Source organism: Oncorhynchus gorbuscha, linkage group LG26 (assembly GCF_021184085.1).
Source record: "Oncorhynchus gorbuscha isolate QuinsamMale2020 ecotype Even-year linkage group LG26, OgorEven_v1.0, whole genome shotgun sequence".
In the NCBI taxonomy this organism is placed as follows: domain Eukaryota; kingdom Metazoa; phylum Chordata; class Actinopteri; order Salmoniformes; family Salmonidae; genus Oncorhynchus; species Oncorhynchus gorbuscha.
The window spans coordinates 24,237,622-24,265,554 of record NC_060198.1 but is presented as its reverse complement, the minus strand read 5'-3'; the positions used below and the strand labels follow the sequence as shown (position 1 = coordinate 24,265,554).

Here is a 27,933-nt window from a genome sequence, read left to right as displayed (position 1 = left end):
GTTAATCGATTTAACCGATTTAATGGTGACTAACATTGAAATGTTTAGGTACTGAAGACAACCACCGTTACCAGGTGTTTTACAGCCCTGGTATAGAGCCTGTTGCCTTGGATTGATTTTTCATTGGTATTTTACTGCTCATTTTAACATGACACGTCAAAGAAGGCTGCATATCTTTTCTAATATACCAGACCGGAAGATTTCTATATATGTATATGTGTATGTATACATGTATAATATATATATATGTATGTGTGTGTGTATATGTATGTGTGTGTGTATGTATGTGTGTGTGTATATATATATGTATGTGTGTGTGTATATGTGTGTATATATATATATATATATATATATATATACATATACATACATACATACATACATGTGTGTATATATATATATACACATACATACATGTGTATGTATGTATGTATGTATGTATGTATGTATGTATGTATGTATGTATGTATGTATGTATGTATGTATGTATGTATGTATGTATGTATGTATGTATGTATGTATGTATGTATGTATGTATGTATGTATGTATACACATATATGTATGTATATATACAGTATATCCTAGTCAAGCGGCTCATATGTAAGCTTTTAGTTATTTTGTCTCTGGCTCTTTCTTGTGTCTACTGAAGATGCATCTCTTGTTGCATGTTTCTTGCTTTCCAATCAGTCACCATTTTGCAGTGGTTACTTTCACTTGTTTAAATGTTTTTGGACAATAAATATTTTTTTGTTAACGATGGTGTTTCATATTATTTGTGGAAGCAAGTTAACTTGCAATTTTTTACTACGTATTAGAATTCTTTGTAATATCACTAAATCGTCAATGAATAAGGGATCAAAAAGAGATGTAGGTTGAAAATGTTTTATCCACCCAAAAGTAACATCCCTTGGTTGCCAGCAAGTATTCAAAAGTATGAAACAGAAATGGGGTGAGAACACAAGTCGCTCTGGATAAGAGCGTCTGCTAAATGACTTAAATGTAAATGTAAACACCTCTTAAAACAAAATCATGTTCTTTTGAAACCAATAATACAATAAAGAACCTCCAATTCAGTGTTTTTGTTTAAATACTTTTCTTTTGCTGATATTGGACACTTGGAAAGTGCTTGACAAAGCTTTTACCAGTAGTGTGAGGACACAATCACAGTACTTGTAGTGGCATTTAATACATTTCAAACTTTTTTAAAATGTTTATGAAAATGCTGTGATATTTTATGCAGCTTTAACAGTTGTATTCCAATAGGATACTGGTGATAAAGGCATTCCAATTTCAACTTGTTACAAATAAAAGTCCACAACCATATCATTAACACAATATTGTTGGCCCTGGGCCTGAGTAGATACTATTTCCAGGTACTTTAAACTAGTCTATTTCCTGAATATCATTGTACCATATCATGCAGTCACATCCCCTGAGAACCACAGATAGCTGTGTGGGTAACTAAGGCTTTACTAAAGGCACTATCCTACTCCTTCACTACTAGTTAATGGCAACTTGTGTTCGGTAGGCTTTAGACAGGAGCAAACTTTTTTGGTTCCCTTTTGTTCTCAACCAGGCTCCCCTGTCTTACCCTTTTTACTTGGGTATACACTCACCGGTCAATTTCTTTACGCACGCAACCCCGGTCATTAAAATGGATCACTCCTACAGACAGTGAGTCTTGTGGCCGAGGCTTGCTATATAAAGCAGGTAGATGGGCATCGAGGCATTCGGTTACTGTTTGATTGAACATTAGAATGGGCAATGAGTGCCCTAAGTGACTTTGAGCGTGGTATGATCGTCGGTGCTAGGCTCGCCGGATCCAGTATCTCAAACGTCCACCCTCCTGAGCTTCTCCCACACAACGGTGTCTAGGGTTTACCGAGAAGGGTGCGACAAATAAATAAAAAACATCCAGTCAGCGGCAGTCCTGTGGGCAACAACAGCTTGTTCATGAGAGAGGTCAAAGGAGAATTGCAAGAATCATGCAAGCTAACAGTTGGGCCACAAACAGACAAATCACGCCGTAGTACAACAGTGGTGTGCAGAACGGCATCTCGGAACGTACAACTCGTTGATCCTTGCCACGGATGGGCTTTTGCCCTGGTTCCACTCATATTAGCTAAAAACAAGTGACTCCAGTGGGCATGTTATCACCATCACCACCACTGTCTGCCGAATCCCAGTTCCTGTTGCGTCATGCTCATGTCAGAGTCGGGACTTGGCATAAGCAGCATGAATCCATGGAACCATCCTGCCTGGTACAGGCTGGTGTAGGTGCTGTACTGGTGTGGGGAATTTTTTTCCTGGCACACGTTAGGTCCCCTTGATACCAATTGAGCAACAAAAGTTTCCGACATCTTGTAGAATCCATGCCCAGAAGAGTTTGTGTTGTTCTGGAGACAAAGGGGGGTCTGAGCCGGTACTAGATGTATACCTAATAAACTGCCCTGTGAGTGATGACTTCAAGGAACCTAGGCCCAACCTCTCAACATATAGGCACTGGAAAACCAGAACAGCAATGTGCCCGCATTGCGCTAAGGGCCCGGTCTTGTCTTTTGGCTGAAGGCCTTAGGCTAGCCCTTCTTCCTTGTCACCTTTTAGTGTTTTATGTACTGTATTTCTTTGGAATGCTGACAGGGTCCTCCCAACAGTTATTCTGCTCCTGAGACAGGTTTTCCCTTTGTTTTTCCATGACCATCACAAGATTCTTGCATGATCATATTTGTGCTACTTGTCCTTTCCAGAAAATAAACGCATCAGTGCAGATTAACCGATTTAGGCAGAGCATCCTCTTGCATCTTGCCTTTTCAGGTCCCTCTTATTGTGAGAAATTCTTTAAACTTTACAGCCATCCCCTTGTCAATCGACTCCAAACTACACACCCAACTCATTTTTTCACTTTTTTCCATCCTTCTGTTTCTTGTGGGGCTTGCAGTTTTGCTCACTGGCTGAACCGTTCCGTGTAGCAAGCAGGACCTGTCCATCATTGCCAAATTGGAGGCTGTAGTCAGTGGTAGGCAAGGGTCTTCCTTGCTCATCCCGCAGACGGGAAAAAACCTCCTGGTACAGAGCACTGAGCCGCTGCTTCATTTCCCGCACGGAGCGAAGGTTCTCTGCCTTTTCCTTCAACAGGCGGGCCTTGTGGCGGCATAATCCTTCTACCCCCTCTTCGAGCCCAAACAGGACATCAAGCTTGCGCCGGCGGCAGTTCTGAGCGGCCATCTTGTTTTTGCCCCGCCTGCGAATGTCTCGGATCAGTTTGAGCTGGGCCTCACTGAGGCGATGCATGGTCAGAAGTTCGTTGAACTCTTCCACGGGCAGGTTGACAATGAGATCGTTGGAGAAGGGGATCTTCATGGTGCGAGCCCGGCGCTCATCACGGCCCCAAAGCTTATCGGAAATGTCATGCTCATAGGGTTTGCTGTAACGCGACTTTGGAAGCTTGAGGGATTTTCCCTGCCTGGGAGAGGTGGTCCTAGGCTGGTTGTAGGTATGGTCGTGGCCCACTTGTTCCAGCCAAGGGAGGTTGTTGAAACGCTCAGGCTTCTGGTAGCTTGTGCTGTACATCTTGCTGACTTCTGGGGAGTAGCCTCCCACTGCACCCTCCTCTCGCTCCACAATAACCTCCATGTCAGAGCTGTAGCCCACAGCCCCTTCTTCAGAAAACACAGAAGAGTCAGACGATGAAGAGGACGAAGAAGAGGAATAGGATGCCTCTGAGCCGCTAGGGGATGCAGGGCTGTGGCTGAAGGTCAGAGAAAGTCCAGAGTCAGAGTCTAGCTCCTCCTCAAGTTGGGAGGCCTGTGTTGGGTTGAAGCCTTCCTCCAGAGCCAGGTCCTGGAAGCTAAGCTCATCCAGCAAGGCATCGTCCAAGAGGGAGCCGAGTGGGCTAGGCAGGACTGGTTCATCCAGAAAGAGACTAGACTGAATGGAAGGCATGGGGTTGCCAACTGTGCCATTGAGTGCCAAAGGAAGGGCGCGATCTGTCAGGTCAGATGGGCCAAAGGTCAAGTTAAGGTCAACGTCAGGTACGCTGGAGGACGGACTGAGCAGGGCTAGCTGGAGTGGGGCCTCCAGGGGAACACTGCCCCCGAAGCTGGGGTTGAAGGGGTAACTATCCTGGCTGCTTCTGGGCAGGATTGCCTGCTGAAGGCTGACATCCTGGTGAACGGGGTCCATCAAGCTGGAACTCTGAATAGATCCAGATTGCATTACATCTGTGCCAAGGTCCATATCCTTCCAAAATAGTGCAAGAAGTTAGATTAGATTTTCTTTTGAATTACTTTCAGGGCCAGGGTATTTCAAAGTTTATACACTTTTCAACATTTTAAATAAATTATGAGGGGGATCAAATCAGAAACCATTTAGAACTTACTTCTGGCTCCATGATGGCAAGAATATCATGCCACTGCTGCTCCAAGTCCAGGGAGGGATCCCCGTGGGACGACAGGGGGGACAGAAGAAGCTCTCGGACAGGGGTCGGGTCCTCTCCGCTGGTTTCCCTCAGATCTACGCCAACTGGGTCTGACGGCTAAAAACAGAAACATCCCAATGGTCATCCAATGGTCAACAAACCTATCAATGGTCATCTCTTGCCCTAGTACCATCAAATAAAACAACTGTACTGTACCTCTGTCTCCTCTCCAAAGGGGAAGGTGTCTTCCAAGAGCCGTAGACATTCTTGGAAGGACATTGAGGACTGAGCTTCCAAGCTGGCAAACTGATGGAGAAGAGAACAGGAGTGAGCAGAGAGCTACCTGGATGTTCTGGATGGTGACAATGGTTCATTTTCTTCCGGGCTGAACTGACACAGATGGTGGAGATGATTTAGGCTTTTATAGAACATGTTATGGCAAGAGGGTAAACTAAACAGAACAGCGTGGCTTTATCTGAATCATTTTGTAGTGTGGTATCGAATGTCAATTTCATTTCACTCTGCTTGACCTGAGGAGGAACACAGTGATCTCATGCTCCAGCTATACACCACTGAGGCATGCAAATGCCTTTGTAATGATATGTGGCTGCCCCTGTTCCCATATTTAGGTAGAGCGAATTAGCAAGGGTTGCAGGTCTCTTCTAACCCGTAGGAGTGCAAAAGATTGGGGTTAGAAACTGCCCTATAAAAGGGAAGGTTTCCGGGTTATGTTCTTATTTTACACACTTGGGAAGACTGTTTCCGATCTCCACCTCATTTACCCCAAACACCCTATCCTGCTTCATGACGCACAGCCAGGATAGAAAACCCATATTTTATTTCAAGCAACCGGAGTGTTACGCTTTCCCAAAGTGCACCTGTCAGGGCCTCTCAATCAGTCTGTGAGCTGAGGCAGAAAGTTTCCAGTGTTTGGGGAAAGCGGCTCCTATTCCATCTTGAATGCCAGTCTTGCCATGTCTAACATTTCAGCATGTGTGTTTATAACATAATTGAACCAGGATGTCCAAGTGTACAGGTATATATGGCATATGGACATTTATAGTGGCAAAACAAAGTTTGTGAAATACCTGGATTTCTGCATAAATTGGTCATAAAATTTGATCTGATCTTCATCTAGGTCACAACAATAGACAAACACAGTCTGCTTAAACTAATAACAACAACACAATTATGTTTTCATGTCTTTATTTAACACACTGTGGAAACATTCACAGTGCAGGGTGGGAAAAAGTATGTGAACTTTTGGATTTAACTGGTTGACCCTCCTTTAGCAGCAATAACCTCAACCAAATGTTTTCTGTAGTTGCGGATCAGACCTGCACAATGGTCAGGATGAGTTTTGGACCATTCCTCTTAACAAAACTTTTTCTGTTCAGCAATATTCTTGGGATGTCTGGTGTGAACTGCTCCCTTGAGGTCATGCCACAGCATCTCAATCGGGTTGAGGTCAGAACTCTGACTGGGCCACTCCAGAAGGTGTATTTTCTTCTGTTGAAGCCATTCTCTTGTTGATTTACTTCTGTGTTTTGGGGCGATGTCCTGTTGCATCACCCAACTTCTGTTGAGCTTCAATTGGTGGACAAATAGCCTTACATTCTCCTGCAAAATATCTTGATATCTCTGTCTGATAGCAAGCTGTCCAGGCCCTGAGGCAGCAAAGCAGCCACAAACCATGATGCTCCCTCCACCATGCTTAACAGTTGGGATGAGGTTTTGATGTTGGTGTGCTGTGCCTTTTTTCTCCACACATAGTGTTGTGTGTTCCTTCCAAACAACTCAACTGCAGTTTCATCTGTCCACAGAATATTTAGACAGTAGCGCTGTGGAACATCCAGGTGGACTTTTGCAAACTTCAGACGTTCAGCAATGTTTTTTTGGACAGCAGTGGCTTCTTCCGTGATGTCCTCCCATGAACACCATTCTAGTTGAGTGTTTTACGTATCGTAGACTTGTCAACAGGGATGTTAGCATGTTCCAGAGATTTCTGGAAGTCTTTAGCTGCCACGAGGATTCTTCATAACCTCATTGTGCATTCTGCGCTGTGCTATTGCTGTCATCTTTGCAGGATGGCCACTCACATTTTTTGAGGTTTTTTTATAGGGAAAGGCAGCTCTAACCAACCTCTCCAATCTCGTCTCATTGATTAGACTCTAGGTTAGCTGACTCCTGACTCCAATTAGCTTTTGGAGAAGTCATTAGCCTCGGGGTTCACATACTTTTTCCAACCTGTGAATGTTTAAATGATCTCTTCAATATAGACAAGAAAAATACAATAATTTGTGTGTTATTCGTTTAAGTACACTGTTTGTCGATTGTTGTGACTTCGATGAAGATCAGATCAAATTTGATGACCAATTTATGCAGAAATCCAGGTAATTCCAAAGGGTTCACATACTTTTTCTTGCCACTGTAAGCCTCAGGACTGAGTCCCACCTGATCAGATAAATCCTGTGCAAGTTCTCTATTCGCACGGTCGTAAGAGGGTCCACCATCCCTCCAGATTTCTCTCCAGGTGTCCCCCACCAGCAGATCCTCCTCTCCCCCCTCAGGCCCCTGATGGCGTCCACGATCAGAGTGATCCTGCCAAAGTGTATCTGTATCCTGTGAACACACAATAATAATTGAAATGTTAGGCGTAGCAATGTTATCTGCACCTCCTTATTAAGCATAATAACTATGACATTCAATCATCCATACAATGCCCTATGTATCCTTGTATGTTTGATTGAAGATATCGCTGTACCATTTTTAGATGGGACACATGCCGGGGACAAAAAGAGGGGATCGGAGCCACTTTGCGTTTTATCTACTATTGTTTATTTTTTCCATGAAGGCCCATACATTAGTAGACATTGCATACAAACAGTGAGATGGCTATGAATAGACTTAACCTTTTCCTTAAGTTGGAGCTTAGTGATACCAACTGCTCCAGTCATGTCCCTAAACCAGTTCTAAATTTGTAGCTGATCCTCTCGCCCTCCACTGAAAAGGGACTACTGGAGTGCGGGGTGATGCCCCGATTCTACCTTACAGTACAGCGACCTGGGTGAAACTGACTAACTAACCGTCTTTGACCTGTCCTTGACTCTGACACTTTGACTGTTTGGAACATGATATTGTGACCCCTTGAACCGTATTTGACAACATGTTTGACGTCTGACCAGGGGTTGGAAACTAAATTATACACTACACATTAGGAATATTTTGGTAACATGAAAATAACATTTATAACCGGTTCTCAAGGTTAGAAAATAACGGTTCTGTTCTGGAAGAATAGAGATCACTTTGGTTCCAGGTTCTGTTTCCCTTCCTCAAAATGTTGTCCTCTGGTTATCTGTTCTGTTCCCTGAACCGGTTCCAATCCCTGCCTCTGACCATTCCCTGAGGCCTGTGGTACTGCTACTCTGGCATCACTCTTATGGGTTTGGGTCAATGTGTACCTGAATGTGACGGGAAGGAATTGCACAGCATGTTTTCCTCAAGCATAAGCACAACATGAGAAGTGTTAGGTAAGGGGGGTGTGCTCTGTCAGCAGCTCTGGACAGATTTGGGCAGTGGACGGGGTCCATGTGGCTATGTCTATAAGGCTATACATATACATGTGCCTCTCTGAAGAGGTAATATACTACTAGCCTAAGTTGGTAAACAAGCGTTGCGAAATCAAAGTTTAACTGTGTGCTAGAATGACGCCACCTCGTGTTACAAAACAAACAAGCAGTGGTCACGGGGGCAATGTTCTGATTGTAGCATAACTACAAAGCTTTCTGAGCTCCAAGTCCAAGTTTCCAAGACCAACATCTGTGGTTTACAGCAGAGCCGGCAGGTCCATACTAATGTTTTTCAGTTTGCCACCTTCCACAATATTGACACGTCACATTATTACTGCCCTGAGATGCTCAGACAAATGAGCTAGGCAGCATTTGTGTTTCATTGAGCAAGTCAAGGTAATAGAGCAGAGATTAGTTGTCGTGGAACAAGTCTGGGAAGTTAAGACAAATTATCGCACATGGCCTTAGGAGAGGTCCTTGGCCCCTCTCTGTACGAATGTACAGAGCGAGGGGAGGGGACAAAGGGTTCACAGAGCACTATCCCAGAGGAAGCTTTGTTGACTTTTCTCCTCTCATTTAATACTATAGGACTGGTGATGTCTGCCACGTTAGACATGTCCAGCCTAGCCCTGTAAAAATAGCAACACCTATAAGAGGGGGAGATGTGGTGACATGCCCCAGACCCAGACAGTACCACACATTGCTGCCATAATATGAACGTGCTGGGGTTGAGAAATACAGACCAGCTCTCTCTGTGTCTGGTTGCTGCTTCACTGATGAGTTAGTCTGGGTGAAGATTGTTATCAGGGACACTTAGATCCTTGGAAGGAACTAAGAGTATCAGTATGTCTGAATCGTTACATCACGATTGCAGCAGCACCTAACTTGGTCTCAGATGCTCAGTTCAATATCACTGGAATCTTGGATGACCCAGAAAGCATAACCATCTATGGTAGTAAGAGCCTCAAGAATATATATTTTTAAATATGTTACAAAATATTTGTCAACAGGACTATCCATGGGGGGGGGGGACATGAGGCATGTACATTTTAAACTGAGTACCAGTTAGCAATGCCAAAAAGCATGCCCTCCTGTCCAGAAATAGCCAACAGGGCTACATGTCCAGTCTGAACCGCTTTCACTGCCCTGAGAGTGGCTTCTGATTTTGGAGGCTAAAACTAAAGCCTCCGGTGTCTGTGGATGTCTGCAGTCATCGTGGTTGAGACTGGGTACACAGTCAAATAACCCAAAAGAACAGAAGCCAGGAGATGGCAATGACACGCAGAGGACGAAAGCAAAACAACCCCCATACTTTCCCCAATCCAAAACAAGTCCAGTGTAGGTAGGGTGAGTACTCGGGCTGCCAAGCAGATATATATTTAGACCCTTAAGTGACTGAAAACTCCCTACACTCCCAAAGTGTCTAATATTGTAACTCAGTGCTAAATGAAAGTGATTTTGGAATTTCCCTTCAAGGTCTAGGTTTTAGCAGTAAAAGCTGTCCCCTGTGTAAAATCTGTCCCCTGTGTAAAAGCTGTCCCCTGCTGTCCCCTGTGTAAAAGCTGTCCCCTGCTGTCCCCTGTGTAAAAGCTGTCCCCTGTGTAAAAGCTTGTCCCCTGTGTAAAAGCTGTCTCTCTGTGAAGAGTAAATAAATAAATACATGTTTTAACTGTAATATTTCAGGTATCTTCAGATACATTTATTTCCTCAGTAAAATCAAGGATTATTGTGATTTCACTTCTAAATATGATTGGTGTACAAATACAATTAGCCTACACGGAATGTGTGTACTTTGACAGTTTATCCCTACACCAAATCTGCTGGGCTTCGATGGGTATGGAAAGCTGTATGTATGGGGCAACACTGAACAGCCAGTGGCTAAAGTGGGACATATTTCCAGTCAGACACCCCTCTCTGGCCTACTTTCCCCCTGACACAGAATCGCCTGGGCCCGGTCAGCGCGCCCCTCGCAGTGGAACATATCAACAAGCAGCTCTGCCTCAGCTGTTGGAAAAACAAGGGGATGTCCAGCCAAGCTTTTGGCATGCTGCTGCACTAACTCCCCGTGATTCTGTCATTTAATGCCCAACACTGTTGCTCAATGAGTGTTTCGGGTGCCAAAACACAGGCTCGAACAAAAGTGAGCACATGCTAAAACATAATGACAGGGTTGTGACATGGGTTAATTGTAATTTCTTACAATTACTCAAATGTAACTGTTGCAAAACAGATGGATATCCACACTTAACAAAAAATAGACTGGATAAAACAAGACTTGACATTTTTCCTGTCTTTTAAAGTGATTTATGTCGTGTTTTCAAGTTCAGCAAGTCCTCAGAGAGTAAATATTGACTACTAATGACCTAAGTGCCTTGCCTCGTCATATTGGTCATGATACTTCTGCTATTGAAACCTGAAGAGGTCAGCCTACCAGACACCATGCCAAATACACAATCCCCGGGAACCCTTTTACTATAATAAAACAAAGTTATAACAGGAAAAATGTTTCACTTTAAGGCCTCCCCACCCTGTACGTCAGATTCAGTCTTTTACGATTATTACATAGTTATAATCGATTATTATAAGATTAGATTATAATAGTGCAGAAGGGAACCTCCACCCCCCCCCCCCCTTCTCGTCAAGACCAGTATGTAGGGGATCTAATTTCAGGCATGTATTTTACGCCTGCTAAGTTATGTTAGTCACACTGAATAAGCCAAGACGTCTGGCAATCGTTGACGACCTAAGAATTTGCGCACGACGTGGACATCTTGTCTGAGATGGCAAAATTTTGGTGTAAGACGGCTAAAATCGTACAGTCTGCAGGCCTTGAGGATTAGTGATCAGTCACTTATTCTGAAAAGTAACCGACACTTCATTCTTGCCTTGCAATCTTAGATGCTGTAAATGAAGGGAGTTCTAAATAGTAAATATCTTGCCTTGTGTGCATCGCAATCACTTAGTGATGCAGGTTTGAAATGAACAGCATGATACAGCAAATACAACCAGGAAGCTTTCGCTTGCTTGAATCCAAGGAGGGTGGGAATCCCCACTGTGTTTACTGAAAGGCTGTTTTCATACAAGGGTGTTCTTCTCTCCCAGTTAAGCCTCCTTTTATAGTGATCTCAGCCTCCGGTAAATCCTGCCCTTGATCCCTAATGATATATGACCCGGGTCTATCACTTGCCTACTGTAAATCAACAGTTTGATTGTTGCCTAATTGAACCCACTTCTCCAGTGGCAGAGTTGTGGACTGATTTGCAGTAATGTAGTTCACTATTGTGTATCCATTTGTTTAAGGCACTGCATTGTATTTGAACATTGAATAAGCTCTGACACAGCCAATTCTCTTGAACGCCACTCTATGCTTCCACTGGTATTACTGACATAGAGTGTAGAAGAGTTCACCATAGTTTACCTCTTCATAGAGATCCTCATCCTTATCCTCCTCCTCATGGCTTCTTCTTAGAAGGGCCACCATGGTGTCCAGATTGTCCTCTCCGATTGGCCCGTAATCCGACCCCGCCACCACGCTTGACCTCATGACCGACCCCACCTGGTCACCCGCATGAACCTCCAACCCACCTGCACCTCCCTCCAGGGGGGCTGGCTGGCCAGGAGCCCCCACCACCAGGGCATCAGGTTCGCGCCGCACCAGCCAGGTTTCTAGCTCCGAGCTGGGCACCCGGAGGCGGTCCAGGGCGCGGACCCAGCCCAGAAGCCTCCGGGCTGTGAAGAAGCCATCCAGGTCTACACTCTTGGGGGGGAGGTCCTGGCCGTCCAGCTGGTTGTGGAACTGGGTCTGGGTGAGGGTAGAGGTGGGGCCCAGGATCATCTCGTGCGAGGCGGGCAAGTAAGGGCCCACATCTACTCTGACGCCAACCAGGCTGAGCAGGATGGCTACTTGGATCAAGCCCTCTGTGAAATATTTCTTCAGGCACATCATGTCTTGTCTTCAGAGTTTTGCAGGGCGAGTGCAAGACACAAGGGAAAGGGAATGGAGATGTGGTAGGTGGCAAAATGCCAAGTGCAAGCCTCAGAAGACTTATTGTCTATTGATGGGTTATCTATAGCTTCAAGTCAATGTAATAAAGAGGCAAAATAAAGCTATTTTGGATACACCAAAATTGACACTATGGTGAGATTTAAAAAAAGTGATGTGTCCTCTCCTCTTCACTCTTCCAAATATCGTTAAATCCTATACGGACAAACACAACATGAAAGAATAAAGTTAGATAATACAATTAATTGGTTAGTTATTTCAAAAGAATATCACATTGAAAAGACCATTCATAAAATAAAAAGTAGTGAATCCAATGTAATTCATGAAACAGCAGAGGAAAAGGCTGCTGAATTCAACACCATGCTATAAGATCAGGGTCGCTTAGGGCCTACGGCCGCTAGGGGTCCCATAACCCAAAAATAACATGATTTTAAGATTAGTTGTTAGCTTCCTAGACTATCTAAACTTGTAGTGATCATGGCCGAATACTGACTGAGCACGTGGGCCCTGACCTCCATGGGGCCCCCAATGATTTTGTTAGGCATATTAATATAATATCTGAGTGAGAATGACTAAGTTGTTAAAAAATGTGTAGAATTGCATGAATGTGCTTTAAAACTGCAGACATTTCTCTCCACCACATGGCAAAATGTGTAGAATTGCAGGAAATTAGCTATGAAACAGATTTATTTCTTATGCCCCATGGCAAAATGTGTAGAGTTGCGGGAGATTAATTTAAAAACAAATACATGTCTCTCCACCTTCAAGGGGGCCAGAGGTGGGGGGGGGGGGCACCCAAGGGCCAGAGGTGGGGGGGGGGCACCCAACCAAATCTTGCTTCAGAGCCCCAAAAGGCTTAATATACGATTATTGCATACTTAAAGAGTTTGACCCAAAGCGAATTTTTTTAAAAAATTCCTAAAGATAATAAACAGGGAAGTGTTCTTATTACCAACAAATACCAGTGACTTCACTTCCACTTACTTCCATCAGTTCGTTCTAGAAGTTGTTTGGTACAGTAGTTAGCGCCAGGGCGGGTACTAGACAGACAGTGGTGAAGGTTACACCACATTATGTCATCACACTGTTACCCGGGAAATAACAAGCATATTCTGCCAATCAATGGGTCAATGAATAACTTGACAACGCAATTACTTCGGTAACTGTAAGCTACTGTTTGTAATGTATTACGTACTGTTTTCAATAGGCATGTCTATTGCAGTTGTTCCTGCATGAAACATCATGTCATGTGAGGAACCCGTTCAACCAAAAATGGATTCAATTACTGAATTTGAACCTGTCTGACAGGGAGAACGTTGAGAATTTAACCTGGGGCTTTTTGATCAAATGGCACTGAAGGAACCCGCGAAATCATTAGAAGTTCATTTGAAAATATCTGGAATTATGTATGGACGTCAAGGATCTAAAAACCGTTGACATTAATTGTCCACCCCCATTCTTCAGAAATGTTCCAATTTTATTGGTAAATATAAGTGGGTCGAGCAACTGAATATCCCATGTAGAACTGTTTTTAACTGTCCCGTAAACTCCACTTCATCTCAATTTAAGGTATACAATGTGTACAGCCTGTTTACACATTTTCGTACAGTAATAACAACCTACATAACTGCCAAATAACACAAACAAGTGTAGGTAATGTTAGTTTCCTGGTTTGACTCTCTTACCGGACTATGGAGACAGGAGTTGTCAAAACGAATGGGCACATCAGTGGAAACGCAGCAAGCCCAATCCTTTTGGAAGATTTTGTATTCTGACTCTAAATCAGAGAGTGGAGAATTTTAAACCCTGCTCAGTTCACCGAGCAGCTCGCTGTCCCCTCCCTACATGACGTGAAGCCTACCATTTCTCTTTTCTATAACTACGCGGCGTCAAAAAACCATACCCCCCTATAGGCTATACCGCCCATCTATATCAACCCTGCCAAAGCAATTGAACACAGACACAGCCACACCGTACGAGGGCTCCAAAGTAGAATATCCTACTGTCTGGCTGTCAGTCCATCCCTATGTGCATTGCTGCCATCTGCCGTGCTAGAATGAACTCGAACAGAAAGACATCCACGCTGGCTAATCTAGACGAGCCTCGCAACATGGTTTGAATCACATATATTTTCTAAATAAAGTAGGCTATCACTTGTAACAAGAGTAGTTGATTTTTGACATATTCTATAACACATGAGTTTAAAGATACTACTGATAGGATGTATATGCATAATGTCCCATAATTCACTACTTGGCCATCAAAGTAGTAGGTAGGTGGCCATCAAAACCTTATCGGTGTTCATTTTGGAGTAACGCGTAAAAACACCACTGTAAGAAACTGACGACATTGTGGTTCCTACAGAACAAGGACCTAACATCCTTCGCGGATTTGAGGGAGCCAACATGGCCGAATGAGGGGCTTGGTTTCGCGGAGCCTCCTCTAGGCCAGCGGAGGATCCGCCCACCCATGAGTCAGAGGATTTTGTGAGGTCTACTAGAATGACAGCTCAAACCTGTCCACGTCAACACCAGAGAACCACTATGGAGATCGCGTCTTTGGTAAGCAATCGGTAGGGATATGGAGCTTTTTATATATTTTCTAAACGAGTATTACCTTGCAAATGCATGATTAGGCCAGTTTCTTGAATAGCATTCATTATAGCCCTTTGCTGCGTAAAATGTTGTATTCAGTATTTTTGCATCATGCCCAGCCTAAGAAGTGATTTTTTTTAGGTCTCTGACTGGCTGGATCTAATATTTTCAGGTACGATAGCAGACATTAGGAGGTACTGTATTCTGCACGACTGTCGTTGTAATCTGAATGTAGTCTATGCGCTATTTGAGTGTAGTGTAGTGAGATTCCACAACCAGCAGCAACATGTGTTGCACTTTTCCTCGTCAATGGGCAATTGCTGTTGTACAAACTCGAACAGTTGACAAATTAGCCCAGAGAGAGGGGCATACTGTCTAAAAAGCTACCCCATGTCGCATATCTGAGATTATAACCTAATTTATGATTTACACTTAAATGAATGACATGAGTTGTCGGCAGTCCGTTATACTTTTATTATAACTGACATCAGCCTGCCCAAGCATTGAAGGGTGAACACTGGATATATTGTGTGCCACGTCTACGATATTTGGTTTCAACCGGAGGAGCTGCGTTTCGCAGCATTTTACGTTTACCAAAAACTTGATTCCACAGGTGGGTTGTTCAACTAAATATGCATAGAATAATTTTCCACTTTTGAACTAAACTCTAGACAGATGATCGTTGCATAAATTGTTTTTGTGTTAGTATTTTCTACTGTAATTGAAACTTAGAATAATACAAGCAGCGCTGGACAAGGCCGCAATTACTTTTTGTTGATTATCCAACCTGCTGTACTTGACCCTCGGCCTCAAATATCTCTCTCTCTCTATATATATATATCTATATATACACTTATTTTTTTACTGATATAATTGTATCTTATGTATTTTCCAGTGTTTTCTGTTAGTAGGCAGTCATTTTGGCTGCACAGTACAGTGTCTGGATGTGGACTTCATAAGTTATGTACTCTTGATATTGATATTCACTGTGCTTAATTAACAAGATAATGTTGCACAAAGGACCTTGGGACTGTTGACCTGACACCTGCACCTCATTGAACTTTTCAACAAATTAGTTCCACTGTGGACTGTTTCTAATTTGACACAGACATCTGGATGACTGGTTTGCACTTTCCTCCAGTTCATCTCAAATCGAGGTCTAAAGTCCCGAATGTGATGTTCCTGGCCCAAGTTCTGTGATACACTTAGGCTCTGAGTCTGTGGTAGTCAGTGCATAACAGAACTTTGGCCCGGGTTCAACCAAGCCACCGTGGGATGGAAAGAACTGAAGGATCTGGGGACCATCGACATCTACGCTCACGCCTCTTTCTGACGTTGTCGTATCCCTCGTGTTTTTGAAGAACATGACTAGATTTTTATTTACCATCACCAATGTCGTCATCATCCGTGCTCTATTAATGACCGTTTAGGAATGTGTTCAGTATGCCTCGGTCCTATGGGCAATGCAAATTGTCCTTTTATTCTAGTCAACGTGTGGTCACACTGTCTTTCAGGAACCCTCGCTGTACACCGTGAAAGCGGTCTTCATTCTGGACAACGATGGCAATAGACTTCTATCAAAGGTATGCTAATAACAGTTGTCCAATGGCGACCCATGTTGGCTGTTGTTGTGGAGTCGAGACATTGTGAGAACTTCCCCAAATGAGGTGTATTCGTCATAACTAATGCGGCTAATGTCTGACTTCTGATGTGTTTTTAGTACTACGACACAGAGCTCTACCCCTCCATGAAGGAGCAGAAGAACTTTGAAAAGAACGTTTTCAACAAGACACACAAAGCTGACAGTAAGTTTTACCCCAAACAAAAAAAATTACCCAGGAGACTATTGGAGTAGATGGTTGAGCTTGAGTCCTCATAGTCTATTCCATGTTATAATTTTAATGAACCAGTAAGGTTAAAAAAAATATAAAAAAACATTCTAACAATGTGGCGAGAGAGTTGAGAAGATGTGCACCGTCAGGGAAATCGGTATCAACAGGATCATAATGTAAATCAATGCATATGTGTACCAGTCTTCTTTGGCTTCATGTTAGTAGACAACTGTGTAAGTAATGATTTAGTTAGGACCCGTTGTTCACACACCTTTTGTGTGTCCTCCACCATAGAAAAACAAGAGACCGTGTTAGCTGTATAGCATTAGCCTGCGGCTCAACCCTCATGGGTCAGTTTATCTAAACACGAGAAACAGTATTGGTTCCTCTGGGTTCTTCAGTCCTCCCAAGCTCACGTTACATCGAACAAAAGGGGAGGGAACCAGTTCAGCGACAGACAGCTCTCGCACTCTTTTGTTCCAATGAAATTCACAGCAGTCATCCGACACCCCGGGTCCACCTGCCCCTAAGGAGGATGCCCAATCTCTATCTCTATATCCCTCCTTCCTCTCCATCCCTTCTTCCCCACACACATAGGAGTTGAGCATTTTATATGACAAAACTCACATTTTAAATTGGAAGACGACCATAAAACCTCTCACTTCGGTATTCTCCGTAAATGTGAATAAGGTGTGAATGTGCTTTAATGCTTGATCTCCCCCCCCCAAGCAGATGAGATTGCCTTCGTGGAGGGGATGACGATCGTGTATAAGTGCAGCATCGACCTATTCTTTTACGTGGTGGGCAGTGCACAGGAGAATGAGGTAGGTAATGTGATGCAGAGGGAGTACAAGGCTAGACTGGTGCTTCAAAGACTATACATTATGGCCCGGATCCTTTTTGCACAAATCTTCCATTGTGCATCAATGCATAATTCACACAGTCTGAGTTAAGCGCTCACATATGAATTTAGAATTCGGATCTCAGAAAGCAACATGTAATTTGTAGTAGCGGTGCATGGGTGAAATCACTTGGGAAGCCAAGCCCCCCCCCCCCCTGAATTACAGCCTACGTGTTGTGAAAATTGTGTTTCGTCTTTAACCTGTTAATTAATATGCCTTGTGACCATGATATAAGAAGACACAGTGGCAGAATAAATTCAACCACACCTTTTTGTTTTATCACACAACCGGAGAGCAACCTCTGTCCCGTGAAGTCCACAAAGCTCTGCTTTCACTAGTCCAGCACCATTTCAACTTCAACATTTCATTATCATCAAATCTCCTCTGATTACTCTAGTGACAACTAAAAAGATACCAAAAACAATTTAATCCAGTCAACGTAAGCTAAATGTGATGTGCCTGTCCATGGTTCTGATTTCAGTGTGCGTGCATACACATTCGTGCAAGTAGGAAATCATGTTGACTCACCCTACTTGTAGTGAAACGCCAATACCATCCTCCTCTCTCACTTTGACGAAATGGTCAATCGCTCTGTCATACAGTACACGCTTTTAATTTTTTGTTGTCCCAGACTACCTGGCTAAAATGATTGCTAAATAGCCTAACTTCCTTTCATTGGCAACATTAGCAAGTTAACATGAGCTTTCTACATCTAGCTATACACTACCGGTCAAAAGTCTTTAGAACACCTACTCATTCAAGGGATTTTCTTTATTTTGACTATTTTAATAGTGAAGACATCAAAACTATGAAACAATACATGGAATCGTGTCGTAACCAAAAAAGTGTTAAACTAATCCAAATATATTTGATATTTTTCAAATAGCCACCCTTTGCCTTGATGACAGCTTTGCTCACTCTTGCCATTCTCTCAACCAGCTTCACCTGGAATGCTTTTCCGACAGTCTTGAAGGAGTCCCCACATATTCTAAGCGGTTGTTGGCTGCTTTTCCTACACTCTGCGGTCCACCTCATCCCAAACCATCTCAATTTGGTTGAGGTCGGGGGATTGTGGAGGTCAGGTCATCTGATGCAGCACTCCATTGCTCTCCTTGGTAAAATTGCCTTTACACAGCCTGGAGGTGTTTTTGGGTCATTGTACTGTTGAAAAACAAATGATAGTCCTACTAAGACCATACCAGTTGGGATGGCTTATTGCTGCAGAATGCTGTGGTAGCCATGCTGGTTAAGTGCACCTTGAATTCTAAATGAATCCCAGACAGTGTCACCAGCAAAGCACCCCCACACCATTACACCTCATCCTCCATGCTTTACGGTGGGAAATACACATGCTGAGGTCATCTGTTCAGCCACACCGCGTCTCACAAAGAAACGGCGGTTGGAACCAAAAATCTCCAATTTGTACTCCAGCCCAAAGGACACATTTCCAGTGTTCTAATGTCCATTGCTTGTGATTCTTGGCCCAAACAAGTCTCTTCTTATTATTGGTGTCCTTTAGTAGTGGTTTCTTTGCAGACATTTGACCACGAATGCCAGATTTACAGTCTCCTCTGAACAGTTGATGTTGAGACGTGTCTATTACTTGAATTCTGTGAAGCATTTATTTGGGCTGCAATTTCTGAGGCTGGTAGCTCTGATGAACTTATCCTATGCAGCAGAGGTAACTCTGGGTCTTCCATTCCTGTGGCGGTCCTCATAAGAGCCGGTTTCATCATAGCGCTTGATGGTTTTTGCGACTGCACTTGAAGAAACTTTCAAAGTTCTTGAAATTGTCCTTATTGACTGACCTTCATGTTTTAAAGTAATTATGGACTGTTTCTCTTTGCTTATTTGAGCTGTTCTTGCCATAATATGGACTTAGTCCTATTTGGTAAAAGACCATATTCTGTATACCCCCCTACCTTGTCACAACACAACTGATTGGCTCAAAGGCAATAAGGAAATAAATTCCACAAATTAAGTTTTAAGAAGGCACACCTGTTAATTGAAATGCATTCCAGGTGACTACCTCATGAAGCTGGTTGAGAGAATGCCAAGAGTGTGCAAAGCTGTCATCAAGGCAAAGGGGGGTTATTTTAAGAATCTCAAATATAACATTTTGGGTTACTACATGATTCCATGTGTTATTTCATAGTTTTGATGTCTTCACTATTTTTCTACAATGTAAAAAATAAAGAAAAATCTTTGAATGAGTAGGTGTTCTAAAACTTTTGACCTGTAGCGTAGTTTGAACTTCCAACCTCTCAGACTAAGGGCACAACCATATATAAATTAATGGTTGGATCAGAATCTCCAGGGCCAGTACAGAAAATCAATTACAACCACAAGTCCAAATCCCTATTTCCATCCACGGCTAATTTAGGAGTGTGCCAATTTGAGCTAACCAGCTAACCACCGGAAGACAAAAAAACAATGAGATGTCTCTGTCAATGACATATGCTTTTAATGCGATTTGATAGGAGTGATAAAAAAAAAACCTGGCTTCACCTTGACACTTTTTTTTGGTGCGCCAGGATCATTCATAGTTGAGCTTGCTCAGTTTTAGCTCAACGCTGATTGGCAAATTTTGTATACTTCTTTTTAATCGAGGGATGCCAATTGCTCGTTGGCTTCGCTTGTGTTCAATGCTACGGGCGGCAACAATGTCGTACTCGTTTGGACCAGACAGTATCAGATAGATGGCCTACACGTAGAGAGACAGAGGGGGCGCTGTTTCGCTTGCTCGGGGGCTTTCTCCTGTGGGATCAATTTGCAAAAGAGGCTGAATGTAAGGAAAATTATGAAACACAGAGAGATGAAAGATCAATTATTGTATGTAAAAAAAAAAAGGTAATTTGTCGGCATGACGTCATAATTGGAGACCCTATATATTGCAAATGCCCATGAGAATAAATGACTGATAATTAGATTTTCTTCAGCACTTCTTGTTGCTATGTACGTTGCTAAGGAAAGACCAGTCCTTTTATGGCAAATTGGCATTTATATTCTACAGGCATTGTGATTAAACCACACCTGACTTTTCACTCTCTCTGTCCCTTTCCCACAACCTTTTCTCTGTTTACTTCACCTGGCTTCCATCTATACTTCTCAATCCTCTTGTTTTCCTTTCATCCTCCCCTCACCCACTGCCCTGATCTCTCTTCCTATAGCTCATGCTCATGGCTGTACTGAACTGTCTGTTTGAGTCCCTCGGTCAAATCCTAAGGTAAGTGTTGTCTATGTTGAAGTAACCTCCCTTTTTAAAATGTGAGGAAGTCGGTCACCTTTAGTGGGCTAACGATTTGTAGGAGAAAAATGTAACCAAGTCAACAGCAATGCAAGAAACAATTATTCAAAATAGTTTTATTAATTATTAGAGAATATCTCGTAAATATTTTTAAAAATATATATATATATATTTAACTAGGCAAGTCAGTTAAGAACAAATTCTTGTTTACAATGACGACCTAGGAACAGTAGGTTAACTGCCTTGTTCAGGGGCAGAATGACAGATTCTTACCTTGTCAGCTCGGGGATTCGATCTAGCAACCTTTCGGTTACTGCTCTAGCCACTAGGCTACCTGCCGCCCCAAATATAGGGACAGGTCAACAAAATGAGAAGTTCATTTCTGATTTGACTCTGGTGTAATTGTTTCCTTCGTGCGTTCAAAATATGGGGAACCGTGTCAGTTGAAGGCCGCACTAAGTTAGTGATTGTTTATTTTGGGTTATATATATGTATATAATGGGATGACAGTGACACACCCTTGGCCTCTCGGTGAAGGGGAACAGCTTGACAGGGGGCTGGTGCCGTTACCATAGAAACCAATGCAGTAGCAATGCAGGGAAGGAGAGGGAGTGAATGAATCTATTTGCTTCCTCCACTCCTTTTCATGCAGTTTTCTCCTATTTTTTTTTTTTTTTCAAATGCCAACTGTTCGGTATCATTTCAAACCATGACAACTGGTGCTACAGGAAGTTCATTTAAGTCAGCGTTTGAAATGTACAGAATAGCCTAAGGTGTTGTGGGCCAGAAATGTAGGGCTCATAAGGCAATAATATGAGATCCTATCACAGGTTTCAGCCCTATTGGCTCAGACATACTAACCACAATTCAAGTCAGTCAATGAAGTTTTCTTACTCACAGGAAAAATGTGGAGAGAAGGTGTCTATTGGACAACATGGACGGAGTCTTCTTAGTAGTGGACGAAATTATTGACGGGGGGTAACGTATAGATTGGGTTGATGATTGGATTCGTTCTTGATTTCTTGTTTTGGCAAAAAAAAAAAAAAAAATTGTGTCCTTGTTTGACATATTACTGCATTGTTTGGAGCTAGTAACACTGCACCCGCTATAACATATAGCTAGTAACACTGCACCCGCTATAACATATAGCTAGTAACACTGCACCCGCTATAACATATAGCTAGTAACACTGCACCCGCTATAACATATAGCTAGTAACACTGCACCCGCTATAACATATAGCTAGTAACACTGCACCCGCTATAACATATAGCTAGTAACACTGCACCCGCTATAACATATAGCTAGTAACACTGCACCCGCTATAACATATAGCTAGTAACACTGCACCCGCTATAACATCTGCTATACTGTGTATGCGACCAATACACTTTGATTTGAGGTATCATTCAAGGGATGGAGTTGGGAGTTACTGGTACACTATCTTGTGTTCTCTTAATGACTGACCTTACCGTTGTGTTACCAGGGTGATCTTGGAAAGCGACCCCCAACAGGTCATCCAGAAGGTCAATTACAGGGTAAGACATCTACAGTCATTGACTGTGTCTACTGTATGGATTCATACATGGATTCTGATATGGGGACAATACTTGAAGACACAGATGACTATAGGAAATGGTGATTTCTATTTTCAGACCAACAGACGTGGGGATTGTGTCTCGTGGATTGTTGTTGAATCTGACAACCTGTATGTTTGAGGAAAATGTATTAACTTATTTGATGTCACAACACCAAATGCCAGTCTTCAGCCCCCCCCACCATCCCCTCAACACCAAGTCATCTTCCTCTCATGTGTCCTCTCTCCCCTGATCCCACCCTCACATTGTCAGCTGGATGGTTCAGAGCAAGCCTACGGCTTAGGCCTCTTTGATTACATTGTTGGTAACATTGATGGACGGACGGACAGAAGCCAGTATGCATAGCAACAGACTGCCCCTACCACCAGAGATGACGGGTGAGGGATAGCGGGTGAGGGATAGCGGGTGAGGGAGATCCAGCGCAGGTAACTGCATGGTGAGAGAGCATATCACTTTAGGTTCTGATAACCTCCAGATAACCACCTCACAACGTTGGAACAACTGTCCACCAAGTCTGTGTCTTGCTGTGGTTTATCAGTGGTTAGCCTCAGGTTGCCCAGTGTGTTTCAAGGAGTCCATATGGGGTTCTAGGAAATGCCATAGGTGTTGGTACGCTAAGAGCAGCAGGGCCCTTTGTTGTACTCCCTTGCACAAATGCATGCCTTGTGTGAGGCAGCCATTTTAATTGGATTGTGGTGGTCACTGACATATTTACCGATGTCGGAGTGAATTTACATTCGCAGTGCAAGGCGTCAAATTCCTTTGTTATCGTACACGGTTGTTGCTTGCTTTATGTGTTTGACTCTTTACACACACAGCCCCTAATGGTGTGTGTGCTTGATTTGCTATGACGTCATGTCCCCTCTTTCTTTTACGGTATCTATTCCAGGCGGATGACAACCCACTGTCAGAGCAGAGCGTGACTCAGGTGAGGTCATACACACACACGCACCCACACGCCAAGCAATGTCACCCTGCAGGTATAGTACGACAATCTTTTCTGTCGATAGAACTTTAGCCATTTAATTTCCGCTCACACCTGATGACATAACCTTCTGTTCTACTGTCATATACAGTATATTAAATTGCATATAAACTATAACATGATTCTTATCAGGGTTGGGGTCAGTTCCGTTTTGAATTCTAGTCAATTCAGGAGGTACACATTGTCATTCCAATTATCTTCAATGCTTTGAAATGGAATTGGGTTTACTTTCTGAATTGACTGGAATTTCAATGGAATTGAGCCCGACCCTGATTATAATCTTTCCAGTTACCCATTTTCATCATTTCTACACTACATGCTCTGTAGAATAAAGCCACAGTACACAATATATGGATAATTGTCTCCCAGTGTTGTTAAATTTTAAAATGATCAAATATTACTACTCATAATACCTGGTTGATTTAAATGAACTGGTCCAGTGTTGACATGCCGTCAATACTACAATAGGATTTCCATTTGACTGAAGTCACTGCATTCAGTCATAGGTTCATCCATTTGACTCGTGTATTCTTTATGTGTGCCAAACACACTGCATTCACACAGAATGCTTTCAATATCATTTAGGAGAATTGCCAGCTTTGCCAGCATGTACTAACCTGCATCTGAATTTGATGCCATGCTCACACCTGCATAGTCAATGATGGAATCGCTCCCATTGCATGATCAGCATGGCTGCCTAATTGCTCTTACCGTCATGCAATGTTCTGCCTGTTACTTCCTCTTTCCTTCTTCTCCTAACCCTTTGGTTTAACCCTCACAGCACATTACGGACAAATTGGCTATGACCTCCAATGTAAGTCCTCTCACTCCTCACCCTCCGACGCGGGACATTTTGAGTCTCCTGGGGCTTGTTCAGAAGACCAGAATGTTGCAGATATAATAATATATATATTTTTTAAATGTAACCTTTTATTTGACTAGGCATGTCAGGTAAGAACAAATTCTTATTTACAATGACGGCCTAGGAACAGTGGATTAACTGCCTCGTTCAGGGGCAGAATGACAGATTTTTACCTTGTCAGCTCGGGGATTCGATCTTAGCAACCTTTTAGTTGCTGGCCCAACGCTCTAACCACGGCTACCTGCCACCACTGAGGGATTGATAGATATGAAGTATATAGAATGGACATGACTGTTCTATACTGGTCATCTCTGTGTGACTTTCAGACTGCCCAGTACTCCTGAATCAGACCCTGCTTGCAAGGAAGGGTTCATATCCAAAGCTATTAATGAACTATTTGCCTTGTGGCATTTTCTCTCCCAAGTTGGAACCAAACTTCAAACAACAATACCTTGAAAAGCCTCTAAGAGACATGGAATTGTCATGGTGCCTATATTAAAATAAAAAAAACTAGACCTAGACAATAAACCCAAAACACTGAACTGAAACTACTAGATGTAGACACTTCTGTAGCTCAGTTGGTGGAGCATGGCGCTTGTAACGCCAGGGTAGTGGGTTCGATTCCCGGGATCACCCATACTTAGAATGTATGCACACATGACTGTAAGTCGCTTTGGATAAAAGCGTCTGCTAAATGGCATTTATTATTATTATTATTATTATATAGACACTACACACTAGACACAAGTTCATCCTTTTACCTGGGTTCCTTGCGCCCCCTGGTGTATAGTTTTACGCTATGCGTCTCTGTTTCGACAGCCCCCCCAAAAAAATGTTGTTTTTCTTGTGGAATTTCATTTTAGCAGGGAGAGTGACGATTATATATCAGAGGCACACTTGCATCAGGTCGTTACCAATATTGAATAGAATTGAATTGTGTTTCTAAGCTAGATAAAAATTACTTTTAAGTCTGCTCAGAGAAGCCGACTCACTTTGTTTTGTGTCTACTACACAAAATACACTTGATGTTACACTTACGAAGCTTATGGGGCTCATGTTTCATGTAAAATATGAACGTTTGAGGAGTTCCATTCAAATTCACATGCATACAATAGTGACACCTACTGGTTGACTTGTGTCACAATTAACAATAAATATAACACTACTACAGTATACTATAATAGGCTACTATTATTGATCTGCGATAATGTCGTTTCTCCACACTCAATCTGAAAAGGTGTTTTCTGTTTTTTTTTCTCCAGATAATGCAGTCTGCCAAAGAACAAATAAAGTGGTCAATACTCAAATGATCTACACTGCCTGTCCAAAGGTCAAATGTTTTACAGTAATGGACAGTACAAATATATGTGTAAATATTAAGGGGTGTATTTAGCGTTTTATGCTTAAATAGGCTATATTTATAGTAATTAGTGGCAAATACAGCGTTTTTCCTATGAAGGCAAGATGATATTTGTAATTATTATTTTGGAAATAATCTGTTTTAATTTATTTGATTTGCAAAAAAATCTGAAGAATTATGCTAGATTATAGCATATGATTTTGTTAATATCCCTTAACCCACACAAAATGCTCTGTAAAGAACGTTTTAACCAAACCAAGAGAACTGAATTTTGTTTTAATGTGCTCAGGCCTACACAAGGGGAACTGTTGCTTAGGCTTCAATGATTATGAAGTTATGTGACAGAGAACTTTAAACATGACATTTTGATATACTACATTTTAATGCTTTGTAAGTTTAACAGAAAAAGGGCAATAGCCTGTGTAATGTTACAGTAGTTCAGGTTCTGGTTGAAAGTCAGGTTACCCCATGTTCATTATAGAATGATTGCGTGTTCATAATAAAACGAAGTTGGCATAAGTAGGTAGGCATATGTTTTAATTCTGAAGCACTGAGAACACCTTTAAGACCATAAGAATAAAATATATTTTGTTACTAGCCTGTGATGGACAAATAAACTATTTGAATATTTCCTAATTTTAACGCCAAATAGGAAGATAGGCTAATAATTGTTAGTTTTGTTGATTTATATTGCCGTCTGTTTTCTAATTTTGTCAAGCTAATAATTAAAATATTTTTTGTATTTTGTGTTGTCAAAATGTCTCTTGTTCCATATTTATCATATCTAATTTGACACAATTTCTTTCTTGTTTCCTCGAAAAGGCTTCCTGTGCGTAGTGAAGGCTGTAGCCCAGTGTCTTTTGAAATGAAATCTTACTTGTTAATATTCATGAGACATGGGATGTGTCTGTTTTAATTGGACGTCAGGGTCTGACGTCAAAATCCCCGCCTTCATATCAAGAGCCAATGAAGTGTTTCAGATGTTAAATATAAAAATGTGATTGGATGTCTGGCGCAGGGTGGAGCTTTCTGTGTTCCATATAATTCTGTGCTAAATATCGTTTTAATTGTTCAATGTAGGCTGTAATTAGGCATATTTAGCACAGCCAATGAAGATGTGTCTGTGGTGAATATTATAGTACATGTAAAGACATTGAATAGCAAGCAAAGCTGCTTGTAGGCCTATTTTAGATTACATTGCGATGCTTTAGATTTAAGAATTTGTAGAACTGGTTCGCTATTATATAATTGGAAAACATTTATTATAGGTTTTAAGAATTATTTCGATTCTGAAATGATAATGTTTAACGAATTTCATGGCAAGAGGGCATATAGGTCTTTTAAAATTAACAATTGGTACAAATGTACAAGGCGCACCTGCAACTTTCATATAAGAGTGGAGGAAAAGGAAACGGATTACATTATATTTATTTAGCCTACACATCTAAAAATCGAATTAACTCTCTAAATCTTTAGTTTACGATGTTATATGCAATTTTACTGCCATTCGTGTTTAGCCTATTTTCATTTGAAAATAATATGCACAATTGCATTATAAATAAATAAAAATTGTATTAAGAGCGTCTGCTAAATGACGTAAATGTATTATAGGCTACATACGCTTCAAAACGCTTGTCATTCTGGCGTTTTCAAATGTATCTATATGAATATAAATGCAACATGTTCAATTCACTGGGTCTGTACGCTATAAATTGTGTTAGGCTACAGTGGTCCATTCATTCGTTTTAACGACACCAAAAACGAATGAATCTTTATTGAACGAACGAAATTGCCAGCTCATAATTATAATCGGCTTGATGATAAGACCTGTCTGCGTACACTGCCCACCAAGGATTAGTTTCCCCAACCTTGGCATTGCTGCCATCTAGTGGCGTATCACCGCCTTGCAGCATTTCATGTGGAGTAATTCCCTCTCTCCCCACCGAAAAGTCACTGATAGGGATATCATTCACATAATATTGGGATTGACAAACTACCATGACATTCAATCTCATAACCCAGCCCAATCAAATAGTTGGGAATATTACCAGAATATCTCAATCTCATCATGGATCGCCTAGTACTAGTGCCTTGTAGTAATGTAGGCCTATACTTAAATAGCCTATCACGTTTTGTACATTACCATTAGGCTTATTACAAGTTCCATAATCACAGGCTAATAATAATTGAAAAACCATATAGGCCTAGGTTATTTCAGAACCTTTTATAATCCAATACTAGGTTTATTGTAATCTGTATTTATCTACAACGATTGAAACGTCATTTTTATAGCGTAGTTCACTTTCCCTCTGTGCCTTAGCCAAAGCTTTTATTTCAAATCAAATGTTATTTGTCACATGCTTCGTAAACAACAGGTGTAGACTAACAGTGAAGTGCTTACCTACAAGTCCTTTTGCAAAACAATTTAAGATAAAGATTAGAAAATAAAACACAAATATTGACACGGGGAATAAATACACAGTGAGTAACAAATCATTTTAAAGTGTCCAAATCACATGGCATATACAGGGAGTACCAGTACAGAACCGATGTGTAGGGGTAC

The 27,933-nt window shown here is 42.0% G+C and overlaps 2 protein-coding genes across 5 annotated transcripts; one reads left to right on the top strand and one right to left on the bottom strand.

Annotated features, from left to right (window-relative positions):
* Positions 1–869: 869 nt before the first annotated feature.
* On the bottom strand, positions 870–14,190 carry LOC124015925 (endoplasmic reticulum membrane sensor NFE2L1-like). Its single transcript, XM_046331406.1, has 6 exons — positions 13,676–14,190; positions 11,406–12,185; positions 6,873–7,040; positions 4,635–4,724; positions 4,380–4,535; positions 870–4,240 (listed from the first exon to the last, which is right to left on the bottom strand). Exons 2-6 carry the CDS (start codon positions 11,931–11,933, stop codon positions 2,900–2,902), a joined length of 2,283 nt encoding a protein of 760 aa, XP_046187362.1. The 5' UTR covers positions 11,934–12,185; positions 13,676–14,190; the 3' UTR covers positions 870–2,899.
* A 253-nt stretch (positions 14,191–14,443) lies between these two features.
* LOC124015927 (coatomer subunit zeta-1-like) lies at positions 14,444–26,112 on the top strand. 4 transcript variants are annotated; one of them, XM_046331409.1, is made up of 10 exons: positions 14,444–14,551; positions 16,099–16,167; positions 16,305–16,389; positions 17,146–17,240; positions 20,489–20,544; positions 21,466–21,543; positions 22,052–22,103; positions 23,053–23,091; positions 23,930–23,962; positions 25,273–26,112. In XM_046331409.1, the coding sequence occupies exons 1-10, from the start codon at positions 14,492–14,494 to the stop codon at positions 25,318–25,320; spliced, it is 615 nt and encodes a 204-aa protein (XP_046187365.1). In that variant the 5' UTR covers positions 14,444–14,491; the 3' UTR covers positions 25,321–26,112. The 4 variants fall into 4 exon arrangements, with proteins under 4 accessions (XP_046187365.1, XP_046187367.1, XP_046187366.1 ...); XM_046331410.1 differs by having other exon boundaries at positions 14,445–14,551; positions 17,149–17,240; XM_046331411.1 differs by lacking the exon at positions 23,930–23,962.
* The last annotated feature ends 1,821 nt before the right edge of the window (positions 26,113–27,933 follow it).

Coding starts and splice junctions, on each gene's coding strand:
- LOC124015925 (XM_046331406.1), bottom strand. CDS start 11,933: ATGATGTGCCTGAAGAAATATTTCACAGAGGGCTTGATCCAAGTAGCC. Junction 7,041..11,405: donor ATGAGGATCTCTATGAAGAG/GTAAACTATGGT, acceptor GTGTGTTCACAG/GATACAGATACACTTTGGCA. Junction 4,536..4,634: donor CCTTTGGAGAGGAGACAGAG/GTACAGTACAGT, acceptor TTCTGTTTTTAG/CCGTCAGACCCAGTTGGCGT.
- LOC124015927 (XM_046331409.1), top strand. CDS start 14,492: ATGACAGCTCAAACCTGTCCACGTCAACACCAGAGAACCACTATGGAG. Junction 16,168..16,304: donor GCAATAGACTTCTATCAAAG/GTATGCTAATAA, acceptor ATGTGTTTTTAG/TACTACGACACAGAGCTCTA. Junction 20,545..21,465: donor TCCCTCGGTCAAATCCTAAG/GTAAGTGTTGTC, acceptor TCTTACTCACAG/GAAAAATGTGGAGAGAAGGT.